Raw genomic sequence first — 15,569 nt, forward strand, 5'->3', positions numbered from 1 at the left:
TGGCTCTGTGCCAGTTCTATATATCCCTGTGCTGTCTCAAAGCCACACCCACATTCAGGTCAGGAACAGGATGTCAAGCAGTGACGTTTGTCTGCGGCGCTACTCTTATTCTGTTTACTCAATTCTCACTCAAGCTGTGCCAAGAGCTCCAAATGCTGCCATCACCTAAAAACAAGTGTTCTAGATGTACTGTAGTGTCCTCTCCATAGCTCTCTCTTTGGGGGGTGCAATCTCCCTTTCATATTTTATGACTGTCTGTCTGTGTATGCGTGTACTGTATGTGATTGTGTTTGTCTTGGTGATTGGTTCCAGTGTTCACACCCAGGAAGGTGCTGACAGCAGATTCCTTTTCGTCTTTGTCACCCAGTCAGATTGGAATGTTTCTTCTTGATGTCACATCGCCATCCGCCCCCTGTCTGTCTCCAAACACAACCCGGTGACATGTCAAAGAGATCAGATCCCTGCTGCTCTCACCGTGGAGACAACGACTGGAGGCTTTTATTATCCTACTAGGAACACATAGTGCTAAACAACTTTATTGAAAGTTGAGGAAAAGTAGAAGAGACAGAGTGAGTCACCAGCTGACAGGCACAGCCGTCATTCCAGAGAGTGCCAGGACAGGCAGTGGGGTTTAGCGTACACACACACACACACACACACACACACACAGACAGACAGACAGACAGACAGACAGACAGACAGACAGAGAGAGAGAGAGAGAGAGAGAGAGAGAGAGAGAGAGAGAGAGAGAGAGAGAGGAGAGAAAAGCCCATCTGGTCCAGGCAGATTAGCCGAGGGCAAGGCCGACTGCAGACCAGAGAGAATGCTGGGGAGCTGTTCAGTCTAAACTAATTACACTTGTTTTCCGAAGAGGTGGAAATAACTATTATTATACACATAATAAACCACATTAGCAGTACAGAGTACATGTGCAGTTCAGTATAGTGCAGAGGAGAGGAAACAATCACTAAAATGTCCTGTTGACAGAGAATTATAATGATGTTCAGAGCACATTACATTTTTATGGATTTGATCTCTTTAATTCTGCCAAATTTCTCATTCAATCGTGTAAGTGGCAGATGTTTCTACTTGTTAGCACCGAGCTCAACAGTAGGACTTGTACTTCTGGTCTGTGGCTAATGCTAGGCTAGCTCAACAGTAGGACTTGTCCTTCTGGTCTGTGGCTAATGCTAGGCTATCTCAACAGTAGGACTTGTCCTTCTGGTCTGTGGCTAATGCTAGGCTAGCTCAACAGTAGGACTTGTCCTTCTGGTCTGTGGCTAATGCTAGGCTAGCTCAACAGTAGGACTTGTCCTTCTGGTCTGTGGCTAATGCTAGGCTAGCTCAACAGTAGGACTTGTCCTTCTGGTCTGTGGCTAATGCTAGGCTAGCTCAACAGTAGGACTTGTCCTTCTGGTCTGTGGCTAATGCTAGGCTAGCTCAACAGTAGGACTTGTCCTTCTGGTCTGTGGCTAATGCTAGGCTAGCTCAACAGTAGGACTTGTCCTTCTGGTCTGTGGCTAATGCTAGGCTAGCTCAACAGTAGGACTTGTACTTCTTGTCTGTGGCTAATGCTAGGCTAGCTCAACAGTAGGACTTGTCCTTCTGGTCTGTGGCTAATGCTAGGCTAATAGCTCAATGACAGGTCTTGTATCTCAACCTCTCCTAATCTGTAGCTAGGCTAGCTCAACATAAGGACGTCTGGTCTATGGCTAACACTAGGCTAGGCTAATAGCTCAACAGCAGGGCTTGTATCTCACCCTCGACTGGTCTGTGGGTAGGCTATACAACAGCACTATCTCCTAGTAGTTGGCTCCCGAGTGGCGCAGTGGTCTAAGGCACTGTATCTCAGTGCTAGATGCGTCACTACAGACACTCTGGTTCGATTCCAAGCTGTATCACAACCGGCAGTGATTGGGAGTCCTATAGGGAGGCACACAATTTGCCCAGCGTCGTCCGGGTTTGGCAGGTGTAGGCCGTCATTGTAAATAATAATTTGTTCTTAAATGACTTGCCGAGTTAAATAAAGGTTCAATAAATAAATAAAAAGTAGTCTGTGGCTAGACTATAGCCCCACTCAGTTCTTTGTTAGCTCTGAGATACGCCTCCCTCTCAGCTGTCAGCCTGGTCTGCATTCCTCCCTGGCCCTGCCTGTCCATGTATGGGTAGGAGGAGAAAATGGCAGACAGAGAGCTGCTGAGATGAGAACGCAACACTGCTGCCTAGTCAACCGTCACTATTTAACTCATACTGCTGCCTAGTCAAACATCACTATTTTACCATTTAACTCATACTGCCATTTAACTCATACTGCTGCCGAGTCAACCGTCACTATTTAACTCACACTGCTGCCTAGTCAACCATCACTATTTAACTCATACTGCTGCCTAGTCAACCATCACTATTTAACTCATACTGCTGCCTAGTCAACCATCACTATTTAACTCATACTGCTGCCTAGTCAACCGTCACTATTTAACTCACACTGCTGCCTAGTCAACCATCACTATTTAACTCATACTGCTGCCTAGTCAACCGTCACTATTTAACTCACACTGCTGCCTAGTCAACCATCACTATTTAACTCACTCTGCTGCCTAGTCAACCAGTTAACTCACTCTGCTGCCTAGTCAACCATCACTATTTAACTCATACTGCTGCCTAGTCAACCATCACTATTTAACTCATACTGCTGCCTAGTCAACCATTTAACTCACTCTGCTGCCTAGTCAACCATTTAACTCACTCTGCTGCCTAGTCAACCATTTAACTCACTCTGCTGCCTAGTCAACCATTTAACTCACTCTGCTGCCTAGTCAACCATTTAACTCACTCTGCTGCCTAGTCAACCATCACTATTTAACTCATACTGCTGCCTAGTCAACCATTTAACTCATATTGCTGCCTAGTCAACCATTTAACTCACTCTGCTGCCTAGTCAACCATTTAACTCACTCTGCTGCCTAGTCAACCATTTAACTCACTGTGCTGCCTAGTCAACCATTTAACTCATACTGCTGCCTAGTCAACCATCACTATTTAACTCGTACTGCTGCCTAGTCAACCATCACTATTTAACTCACTCTGCTGCCTAGTCAACCATTTAACTCACTCTGCTGCCTAGTCAACCATTTAACTCATACTGCTGCCTAGTCAACCATCACTATTTAACTCACTCTGCTGCCTAGTCAACCATTTAACTCATACTGCTGCCTAGTCAACCATTTAACTCACTCTGCTGCCTAGTCAACCATTTAACTCACTCTGCTGCCTAGTCAACCATCAACCCATTTCCACCAGTATGTTATCATAGCATAGCAAGTGTGATTTTTTTAATTTTGACTTATTTCTGTATGACAGAAAGAGATGAATGGTTACTCATCACATACAGGTCCTCTTCTCACACACTGTGCTTTGATCAAAATAACTCTCACCCTGGAGAAATACATACTGAAATGAAAAAGTATTTCAGTTGGAGGACGGCTAAACAGTATAGAACCTGGTGCGCCAATAGTGTTGTGTTCTGGAGGGACTATGACATCAACTCCCCTCAGTCTCTGTCCAGGATGTCTGTGAAAGCTCTCCAACGCAGACCGGCAGGCAGGCAGGCCGACAGACAGACAGGCAGGCAGGCAGGCAGGCAGGCAGGCAGGCAGGCAGGCAGAGACAGGATAAAAGAGTTTAGGGGAGGCCCTGAAATTATAGACTGTACATCAGTCTATCCCCCCACTCCCATCTCCCCTCTACTTAGACAATACACACACGCTTGAGTGTGTGCCAACAACCAAAATAGATATCATGTTGAGCCTGGATGAGTTCTCTTCATTTCTCTACAAACACTTTGTATTAGGCTTTTTCTCCATCTCTCTCTCCCCCTCTCTATCTCTCATTCTCTTTCTCTCCCCCTCTCGCTCTCCATCTCTCTTTCTCTCCATCTCTGTCTCTCTCCATCTCTCTCTCCCTCTATCTCTCTCCATCACAGTCTCTATCCATCTCTATATTTCTCTCTCTCTCCATCTGTTTCCATCTCTCTCTCTCACTCTCTCTCCCTCTCTCTCTCTCTTGCTCTCTCTCTATCTCTCTCATCTCTTTCTCTCCATCTCTATCTCTTTCCATCTCTAGCTCTCTCCATCTCTCTCCATTTATCCATCTCTCTCCCTATCTCTTTCCATCTCTCTTTCCATCTATCTCTCTCCGTCTCTCTCTCTCTCTTTACTCCTCATGACCAGAGACTGTAGCCTTTTCACCAGAGGAAGAAAAGTTTATCATGGCAGTCAGGCCATTTAGTTTGTTGTTGCTCTTGTTTTAAGCAACAGGAAAGGGAATACTACATCATTACGATAACAACAACAAAGAAAGATGTTTAACTTATTCCCACCATTGTCTGTGTACACAAATGCACTGTTTGCATAGGAAATATACGATCTAGACTTTTTCTCAGGTACAGTCATTATTATGTGTTGTGTAAATGCCAAGTGTGTGTGTGTGTGTGTGTGTGTGTGTGTGTGTGTGTGTGTGTGTGTGTTCGGTGCCTGGCAGTAGCACCCGTGTGAGACTTGTCTGATTGCCAGGTTTCCTCTAGACTAGAGAGTGTTTCAGTTGAAATCCCCTCAGGACTTTTCCCAGGAGACTCACAGTCCAAAGCAGTCCTAAAACTGTCACAATATGCAGCATACTGAATGTAGATTCTTCATGTTTATCTCTGTGTGTGCTGCATGTTTATCTCTGTGTGTGCTGCATGTTTATCTCTGTGTGTGCTGCATGTTTATCTCTGTGTGTGCTGCATGTTTATCTCTGTGTGTGCTGCATGTTTATCTCTGTGTGTGCTGCATGTTTATCTCTGTGTGTGCTGCATGTTTATCTCTGTGTGTGCTGCATGTTTATCTCTGTGTGTGCTGCATGTTTATCTCTGTGTGTGCTGCATGTTTATCTCTGTGTGTGCTGCATGTTTATCTCTGTGTGTGCTGCATGTTTCTCTGTGTGTGCTGCATGTTTATCTCTGTTTGTGCTGCATGTTTATCTCTGTGTGTGCTGCATGTTTATGTCTGTGTGTGCTGCATGTTTATCTCTGTGTGTGCTGCATGTTTATCTCTGTGTGTGCTGCATGTTTATCTCTGTGTGTGCTGCATGTTTATCTCTGTGTGTGCTGCATGTTTATCTCTGTGTGTGCTGCATGTTTATCTCTGTGTGTGCTGCATGTTTATCTCTGTGTGTGCTGCATGTTTATCTCTGTGTGTGCTGCATGTTTATCTCTGTGTGTGCTGCATGTTTTTCTCTGTGTGTGCTGCATGTTTTTGCTTCCTGTAATTATAGAGCACATTAGAAGCACCTGTTACAGACAGACAGAGCCTGTCAGTAAGACCCTGCCAGACATCCTGCCAGACCTCCTGCCAGACCTCCTCCCTGGCCCTTCTCGTCAGACTGAGGCCCTTCAGGTCTCACTAGTGCTTCACTAGGAATTTATTTCAGGATGTTGACGGCTGTTGGGTGTCATAAAAGTTTATTTTCAATCACCTCACACCAGGGTTTCCGTGGTGTGGCGCCAGACAATGTGACCGGGAAGATTTTAATTTTACCGACCATTTGAGAAATTTACTGGACACTTATGCAATGAGTGTGTAACCCATTAGGCTGATCATAATGACATCACAGAAATCACATTTGGATTATGGTAATTCATCTTGACAGAACAAGCAACTCCTGTAATGAAGCAGCTGATAAAATGTCATTTTCAATCATTTGCCAAAATGCGATTAGCAGGAAAACTGCATTATAAACAGCAGCACCTGATGAGAGCGGTTCTGTATGTGACAGGTATGAGAATATCTGTTAGAAACTTAGAAAGAGGGGGAAGTAAAGATTTTTTAATTCAATTCAAGGGGCTTTATTGGCATGGGAAAAATGTGTTAACATTGCCAAAGCAAGTGAGCTAGGTAATATACAAAAGTGAAATAAACAATAAAAATTAAACATTACACACACAGAAGTTTCAAAACAGTAAAGACATTACAAATGTCATTATGTATATATACAGTGTTGTAACAATGTACACATGGTTGAAGAACACAAGGGAAAATAAATAAGCATAAATATGGTTGGTATTTACAATGGTGTTTGTTCTTCACTGGATGCCCTTTTCTTGTGGCAACAGGTCACACATCTTGCTGCTGTGATGGCACTGTGGAATTTCACCCAGTAGATATGGGAGTTTATCAAAATTGGGTTTGTTTTCGAATTCTTTGTGGATCTGTGTAATCTGAGGGAAATATGTCTCTCTAATATGGTCATACATTTAGCAGGAGGTTAGGAAGTGCAGCTCAGTTTCCACCTAATTTTGTGGGCAGTGAGCACATAGCCTGTCTTCTCTTGAGAGCCATGTCTGCCTACGGCGGCCTTTCTCAATAGCAAGGCTATGCTCACTGAGTCTATACATAGTCAAAGCTTTCCTTATGTTTGGGTCAGTCACAGTGGTCAGGTATTCTGCCGCTATGTACTCTCTGTTTAGGACCAAATAGCATTCTAGTTTGCGAATGACCTGCGGAGAGCTGGGACCAAAGTAAGAAAGCCTACCATCAGTAACACACTACGCCGCCAGGGACTCAAATCCTGCAGTGCCAGACGTGTCCCCCTGCTTAAGCCTGTACATGTCCAGGCCCGTCTGAAGTTTGCTAGAGAGCATTTGGATGATCCAGAAGAAGATTGGGAGAATGTCATATGGTCAGATGAAACCAAAATATAACTTTTTGGTAAAAACTCAACTCGTCGTGTTTGGAGGACAAAGAATGCTGAGTTGCATCCAAAGAACATCATACCTACTGTGAAGCATAGGGGTGGAAACATCATGCTTTGGAGTAAAACGTCCCATGATGATCCTCAATAAGCACAAAGGTATTTCCATCGATGAATAAAAAACATAATTAGCAATGAGATGTTTTTTCTCATGGCCCTTTTGGCAGGCAACAGCTTTTCATTTATTTTTTATCAGCCAAAAGCTGGCTAACGGAAACCCTTCCCCACACACATTTAATGTAGCAAGTCACACAAACACGCATGCACATGCACATGCACACAGACTAACACACACAGACTAACACACACAGATGCGCACACACAAGCTCACATGCACACGTGCGGACGCACAAACACACACACACACACCTTCCTGCTGTGCTGGCCTCGTTAACCTCCCAGTTGACCTTTGGCTATGTTTCCCGGTTGAGCTGCTGTAGGTTGAGCTGCTGTAGGTTGAGCTGCTGTAGGTTGAACTGCTGTAGGTTGAGCTGCTGTAGGTTGAGCTGCTGTAGGTTGAGCTGCTGTAGGTTGAGCTGCTGTAGGTTGAGCTGCTGTAGGTTGAGTGGGCATATCAGGTCAACCATTCTTGACCAGCAGAGGGAGCCCCAGCTAACCAGTACATTCCCCAAAAGTTAGTGCAGAGCGATTAGTGCTTTTTGAGGTCGGTTCGATAATACAAAAATTATCACTGTTTTCCATTTCGGTTTCCCAAAGTTTTTGGGGCATTAAATGCACTATGCATTATGTGGGTTGAATGCTGTAACAACAGAATAAAACCATTAATAAAAGTCCCATAATGGTAGTGACTTCCCATTACTGCTTATCACTTATCGCTAAACATCATTTATTCACATTACTTTAATAAAATATTTAAGTTCTTGTGTATATTACAATTGTTTTAAGTTTATTTGAGTTTGTTATTTAATTCCAAGTCCTTGTCTCATAGCTGCTGTCTGACCCAATCACTATTTTAGTAGTTCTTCAAAGTAAATATGGCATACTTTTATGACTGCTCAATACCAACTATCAATCTTGGATCATATATTTTCAGGTAGATATACCTCACGAAGCAGCTGCTCCCTATCCCTCTCGATTGCGCATGGATTATGATTATGGTCAGTAAACTATGTAGAATATTGGCCTATTAGAAACTACAACTCCCGAATACATCGCACCATTCGTGCTTGATTTATCTCTTGAGAAACTCCCTACTACATCACACAGTTCAGTCTGGATCTGATGTATCTCTAGAGAAACTCCCTACGACATCACACAGTTCAGTCTGGATCTGATTTATCTCTAGAGAAACTGTGCATTGCGCTCACAGAAAAAAAAACAAATGAAATGGAATTCAAATAATTGAACAACTTCGGTCAATTTGTTTTTAAAAAAATGAAAAAATAACAAGCATTTCGGTTGATTGCTCATCACTACCAAAAGATAATCTATGTATTTTTTCAACATTGGTAAGTAGCAGCGACTTCAGTTGGGCTCTGTTTTGGTTTCTGGATTAAACGTAGGCCCACTTCCTCTTTTGATTTCCTTTCCTGTACTGATTAGAGTTCATATGGTCCTCTAATGTCTTGCCAGACATGAAAGAAAGAGAGAGAGAGAGATCTAGCTAAACTCAATTTAATTTCTTCACTCTAAGCGACTTTCTGCTATAACGCCCAGCTGTGATGTCATTTCCTGTCCTTTGTTAACCTCCTCTCCTTTTTCTTTATTCTCCAGCCCTAGCCTATGCCACCGCCCAGGGGCCCGACCACGCCCACGGCTGTACCCATGGCAGCTGTTACCCCGCAACGGGAGACCTGTTGGTGGGCCGTGAGAAGAGCCTAAAGGCCTCGTCTACCTGTGGCTCCAGGAAGAAAGAGCCTTACTGTATCGTCAGTCATCTACAGGCAAGTGATGTTTCTCTGTGTGTGTGTACCCAACATCCTCTCACCTACCATCTCACCTCCTTCTGTCCCGAGCTTCTGTTTGACTCCTGACCTGTGTCACCTCTGACCCCTAACCTCTGACCCAGATTGTGCTTTTTTGTTTGTTTATTTGTGTTGTTTGCAACTTATTTTTTATACTTATTTTGTACATAATGTTGCCACTACTGTTTCTTATGACCGAAAATAACTTCTGGACATCAGGATTGCGATGACTCACCACGGTCTAGCAGAATCCTTTTTTGTCCTTTAACGAGTCTGACGAGGCCGACGCGAACGATATACTGCTTTCTTGGGGACAGGCCCAGATCCCCGTGATTTGCGTGAAGAGGAGGCGGGAAAACGACACTATCAACATACTGGTTGGTTATACGCTGCAACGGCAAGATAGAACAGCGGCGTCTGGTAAGACAAGGGGTGCCGGACTATATAGTTCTGTAAATAACAGCTGGTGCACGATATCTAAGGAAGTCTCGAGCTATTGCTCGCCTGAGGTAGAGTATCTCATGATAAACTGTAGACCACACTACCTACCTAGAGAGTTTTCATCTGTATTTTTTGTAGCTGTTTACTTGCCACCACAGACTGAGGCTGGCACTAAGACAGCATTGAATGGGCTGTATTCTGCCATAAGCAAACAAGAAAACGCTCACCTAGAGGTGGCGCTCCTAGTAGCCGGGGACTTTAATGCAGGGAAACTTAAATCCGTTTTACCAAATTTCTATCAGCATGTTAAATGTGCAACCAGAGGAAAAAAAACTCTGGACCACTTTTACTCCACACACATCGACGCATATAAAGCTCTCCCTCGCCCTCCATTTGGCAAATCTGACCAGAATTCTATCCTCCTGATTCCTGCTTACAAGCTAAAATTAAAGCAGGAAGCACCAGTGACTAGATCAATAAAAAAAATTATCAGATGAAGCAGATGCTAAACTACAGGACTGTTTTGCTAGTACAGACTGGAATATGTTCCGGGATTCTTCCGATGGCATTGAGGAGACAACACATCAGTCACTGGCTTCATCAATAAGTGCATCGAGGACGTCGTCCCCAGTGACAGTACGTACATACCCCAACTAGAAGCCATGGATTACAGGCAACATCCGCACTGAGCTAAAGGCTAGAGCTGCCGCTTTCAAAGAGCAGGATTCTAACCCGGAAGCTTATAAGAAATCCCACTATGCCCTCCAACGAACCATCAAACAGGCAAAGCGTCAATACAGGACTAAGATCAAATCGTACTACACTGGGTCTGACGCTCGTCGGATGTGGCAGGGCCTGCAAACCATTACAGACTACACAGGGAAGCACAGCCGAGAGCTGCCCAGTGACACAAGCCTACCAGACGAGCTAAACTACTTCTATTCCAGCTTCGAGGCAAATAACACTGTAACATGCATGAAAGCACTAGCTGTTCTGGAAGACTGTGATCACGCTCTCTGCAGCCGATGTGAGTAAGACCTTTAAACAGGTCAACATTCACAAAGCCGCAGGGCTAGACGGATTACCAGGACGTGTACTCCGAGCATGCGCTGACCAACTGGCAAGTGTCTTCACTGACATTTTCAACCTCTCCCTGTCCGAGTCAATAATACCAACATGTTTTAAGCAGACCACCATAGTACCTGTGCCCAAGAACACTAAGGTACCCTGCCCAAATGACTATCGACCCCTGGCACTCACGTCTGTAGCCATGAAGTGCTTCGAAAGGCTGGTCATGGCTCACATCAACACCATTATCCCAGAAACCCACTCCAATTTTGCATATTGCCTCAACAGATCCACAGATGATGCAGTCTCTATTGCACTCCACACTGCCCTTTCCCACCTGGACGAAAGGAACACCTATATGAGAACGCTATTCATTGACTACAGCTCAGCGTTCAACACCATAGTGCCCTCAAAGCTCATCACTAAGCTAAGGACCCTGGGACTAAACACCACCCTCTGCAACTGGATCCTGGACTTCCTGACGGGCCGTCCCCCAGGTGTTATGGGTAGGTAACGACACATCCGCCACGCTGATCCTCAACACAGGTGCCCCTCAGGGGAGCGTGCTCAGCCCCCTCCTGTATTCCCTGTTCACTCATGATTGCACGGCCAGGCACGACTCCAACACCATCATTAAGTTTGCAGATGGTTCTACAGCTGCACCATCGAAAGCATCCTGACTGGTTGCATCACTGCCTGGTATGGCAACTGCTCGGCCTCCAACCGCAAGGCACTACAGAGGGTAGTACGAACGGCCCAGTACATCACTGAGGCCAAGCTTCCTGCCATCCAGGACCTCTATACCAGGCGGTGTCAGAGGAAGGCCCTATAAATTGTCAAAGACTCCAGCCACCCTAGTCATAGACTGTTTTCTCTGCTACCGCACGGCAAGCGGTACCGGATCTCCAAGTCTGGGTCAAAGCGACTGCTTAACAGCTTCTACCCCCAAGCCATAAGACTCCTGAACATCTAATCAAATGTCTACCCAGACTATTTGCACTGGTACCCTCCTGTATATAGTCTCGCTGTTGTTATTTTACTGTTGCTCTTTAAATGCTTTAAATGCTTTTGTAACTTTTGTTTATTATTCTGATCCATATTTGTTTTTTAACTGCATTGTTGGTTAGTGGCTCGTAAGTAAGCATTTCACTATAAGGTCTGTTGTATTCGGCGCAAGTGACTAATAAAATTTGATTGAATTTGTAGGATGAGAAGAAATGTTTCCAGTGTGACTCTCGCCGGCCATATGACCCAGTCTACAACACCATCAGTCACCGCATCGAGAACGTCATCACAACGTTTAAACCACACCGCAAGAAGTCCTGGTGGCAGTCAGAGAATGGTGAGAATTGAGATTGCATTCATTGGAGTTTCATTCACATCCATGTTTAAAGACATGCTCCAGAACTTTGGCGACCAGTAAATATTTTTTTAAACCTCCTGCTTCAACTTGTAAAGTTTATTCGCCACACAGGATACAACAGGTGTTAAACAGTACAATGTTTACCTTCAGAGCTCATTCCCAACAATATAGTGTTAATAATAATATAGATAATAATAGAAAATATAATAAACAAATAAAAGTACATATATAAAAACCCCACGAGAACTACGATGAGAGTTAAATGAAACACGAGAACTACGATGAGAGTTAAATGAAACACGAGAACTACGATGAGAGTTAAATGAAACACGAGAACTACGATGAGAGTTAAATGAAACACGAGAACTACGATGAGAGTTAAATGAAACACGAGAACTACGATGAGAGTTAAATGAAACACGAGAACTACGATGAGAGTTAAATGAAACACGAGAACTACGATGAGAGTTAAATGAAACACGAGAACTACGATGAGAGTTAAATGAAACACGAGAACTACGATGAGAGTTAAATGAAACACGAGAACGACGATGAGAGTTAAATGAAACACGAGAACGACGATGAGAGTTAAATGAAACACGAGAACGACGATGAGAGTTAAATGAAACACGAGAACGACGATGAGAGTTAAATGAAACACGAGAACTACGATGAGAGTTAAATGAAACACGAGAACTACGATGAGAGTTAAATGAAACACGAGAACTACGAGGAGAGTTAAATGAAACACGAGAACTACGATGAGAGTTAAATGAAACACGAGAACTACGAGGAGAGTTAAATGAAACACGAGTACTACGAGGAGAGTTAAATGAAACACGAGAACTACGAAGAGTGTTAAATGAAACACGAGAACTACGATGAGAGTTAAATGAAACACGAGAACTACGAGGAGAGTTAAATGAAACACGAGTACTACGATGAGAGTTAAATGAAACACGTGAACTACGAAGAGTGTTAAATGAAACACGAGAACTACGAGGAGAGTTAAATGAAACACGAGAACTACGATGAGAGTTAAATGAAACACGAGAACTACGATGAGAGTTAAATGAAACACGAGAATGCATGTATATACAGGTCAGTACCCGTACCTTATTCAATGTGCAGGGGGTACTGGAGTGGTTGTATATACAGGTCAGTAACTCATTCAACATGAGGTGGGCTTTCTGTAGCAAACTGGCTCAAATTAAGATCTTACATCTGTAAAAAGGTGACTGGAAGTAGGATATACCTGTAAACAGGGCTGAAAATTGACTGGTCACAGGAATATATAAATTCTTATGGTAATATAGTGATGGTAATATATACAGTAAATTCTGAAAGTATTCAGACCCCTTCCCTTTTCTCACATTTTGTTATCTTACAGCCTTATTTTTAAATGGATTAAATAAGACTTTTTTCTCATCAATCTACACACAATACCCCAAAATGACATCACAATACCCCATAATGACATCACAATACCCCCAAATGACATCACAATACCCCATAATGACATCACAATACCCCAAAATGGCAAAGTGGAAACAGGTTTTTAGATTTTTTTCAAATGTATTAAAAACATAAATACCTTATTTACAAAAGTATTCAGACACTTTGCTATGAGACTCAAAAATGAGCTCAGGTGCATCCTGTTTCCATTGATCATCCTTGAGATGTTTCTACAACTTGATTGGAATCCACCTGTGGTAAATTCAATTGATTGGACATGATTTTGAAAGGCACACACCTGTCTATATAAGGTCCCACAGTTGACAGTGCATGTCAGAGCAAAAACTAAGCCTTGACGTCGAAGGAATTGTCAATAGTACTCCGAGACAGGATTGTGTCGAGGCATAGATCTGGAGAAGGGCACCAAAACATTTCTGCAGAATTGAAGGTCCCCAAGAACACATTGACCTCCATCATTCTTAAAGGGAAGAAGTTTGAAACCACCAAGACGGCCGGCCAAACTGAGCAATCGGGGGAGTCCGATGGTCACTCTGACAGAGCTCCAGAGTGCCTCTGTGGAGATGGGAGAACATTCCAGATGGACAACCATCTCTGCAGCACTCCAGAAATCAGGCCTTCATGGTAGAGTGGCCAGACGGAAGCCACTCCTCAGTAAAAGGAACATGACAGCCTGCTTGGAGTTTACCAAAAAGGCACACAAAGGAATCTCAGACCATGAGAAAAAGGATTCTATGGTCTGATGAAACCAAGATTAAACTCTTTGGCCTGAATGCCAAACCTCACATCTGGAGGAAACCTGGCACCATCCCTATGGTGAAACATGGTGTTGGCAGCATCATGCTGTGGGGATGTTTTTCATCAACAGTGGACTGGGAGCTTAGTCAGGATGTTTTTCAGCAGCAGGGACTAGGAGACGAGTCAGGATCGAGGGAAAGATGAACGGAGCAAAGTACAGAGAGTTCCTTGATGAAAACCTGCTCCAGAGCGCTCAGGACCTCAGACTGGGGCGAAGGTTCACCTTCCAACAGTAACATGCTGATAGCCTGTTGCCTGGACTTGAATGGTGAATGGGAAGCGCGCTTCAATTTAAAAAAAAACAGTTGAGAAATAAAAAATATCTCTTTTTAATTGCGCACCAAAACAGTTTTTAAACACACGATTACATTTATAATTATTGCGCAATGAACAGGCTTATAAAAGCGCAAGTTTTACTCCAGCAGCAACCAGCTGAAGACAACGCAGGAGTGGCTTCGGGACAAGTCTATGAATGGCTTTGAGTGGCCCAGCCAGAACCCGGATTTGAACCCGATCAAACATCTCTGGAAAATAGCTGTGCAGCGAAGCTCCCCATCCAACCTGACAGAGCTTGAGATGTTGAGAGGAATGGGTGAAACTCCCCAAATGCAGGTGTGACAAGCTTGTAGCATCATACCCAAGAAGACTTGAGGCTGTAATCGCTGCCAAAGGAGCAGTAACAAAGTACTGAGGAAAGGGTCTGAATACTTTTGTAAATGTGATGTTTCAGTTTTTTATAGAAATGTCTGAAAAACTGTTGTTAGTCATTTAGGGGTATTGTGTGTAGATTGATGAGGAAAAATAACAATTCAATACATTTTAGAATAAGCCTGTAACGTAACAAAATGTGTAAAACGTCAAGGGGTCTGAATACTTTCCGAATGCACTGTATGTGTAAACAGGAGTAGTAGTGACCAGTAGCAGGATAAATAGATATATCAATAATCAATGGACAGCAGTGTGATTCAGTAATACATCTAATCAATAATCATTTTAGCAGCAGCGTAGATTATGTCTGAGTGTGTTGTGACCTGTGGATGGACATAGAGTCAGTGTGGATAGTCTGTGGGAGAGAGAGAGAGCAGTAGTTGTTAGCCATTTAACAGTCTTATGGGGATTGAAGCTGTTCAGGAGTCTGTTTGTCTGAGCCTCGATGCTTTGGGTTGGAAGTGTCATTCATACACATATAATCTATGAGCAGAATTACTGTCTTACCTCATGTGGCCACTAAATCCCTTGTTTGAAAGGAACGGTTTACTGGAAGCTGTACAGCGACATTTTCCCTACAATTTCTCACACGTGGGTCCGCCCCCTAACGTTTCGAGTTCCAGCCAATGAAGTTCCGCCCCTTGCCATTTGAGTGACAGCTAGCAAGATGCACACACAGCAGTGCGAGAGACAATGACAGCGTGCACGTATCTGCGTTATGCGACATGTTAATTATCAGAGACTACTGTCTAAATACAAAAGTACAGAGAATCCCTTTAAGTGTACAGTATATACAGCAATTGAACATTGTACAGAAAATAATTCACCATGTTTTCACCATCTTTTGACAAAGTATAGTGAACCATTGACTTGATGTTTTGTGCTCAATTATCTCTGCCCCTCTGCATTCGGTAACATGACATGCCCTCACATGCAGCTGCCTCTGCTATGAACTCATACAGAAGCCATATTATTAGAGGCCTAATCTTGGTTCCCACTATTAA

The 15,569-nt window shown here is 43.5% G+C and overlaps 1 protein-coding gene across 1 annotated transcript in view; it reads left to right on the forward strand.

Moving 5' to 3' along the window:
* Positions 1–15,569, forward strand: part of LOC135527785 (laminin subunit beta-2-like) — a 77,128-nt gene that overhangs the window by 13,621 nt on the left and 47,938 nt on the right. The window contains exons 3-4 of the mRNA XM_064956347.1: positions 8,524–8,693; positions 11,430–11,565. Of these exons, the coding sequence (XP_064812419.1) occupies positions 8,524–8,693; positions 11,430–11,565 (306 nt within the window). The remainder of the gene's footprint in view (positions 1–8,523; positions 8,694–11,429; positions 11,566–15,569) is intronic.

Source organism: Oncorhynchus masou, chromosome 33 (assembly GCF_036934945.1).
Source record: "Oncorhynchus masou masou isolate Uvic2021 chromosome 33, UVic_Omas_1.1, whole genome shotgun sequence".
In the NCBI taxonomy this organism is placed as follows: Eukaryota; Metazoa; Chordata; class Actinopteri; order Salmoniformes; family Salmonidae; genus Oncorhynchus; species Oncorhynchus masou.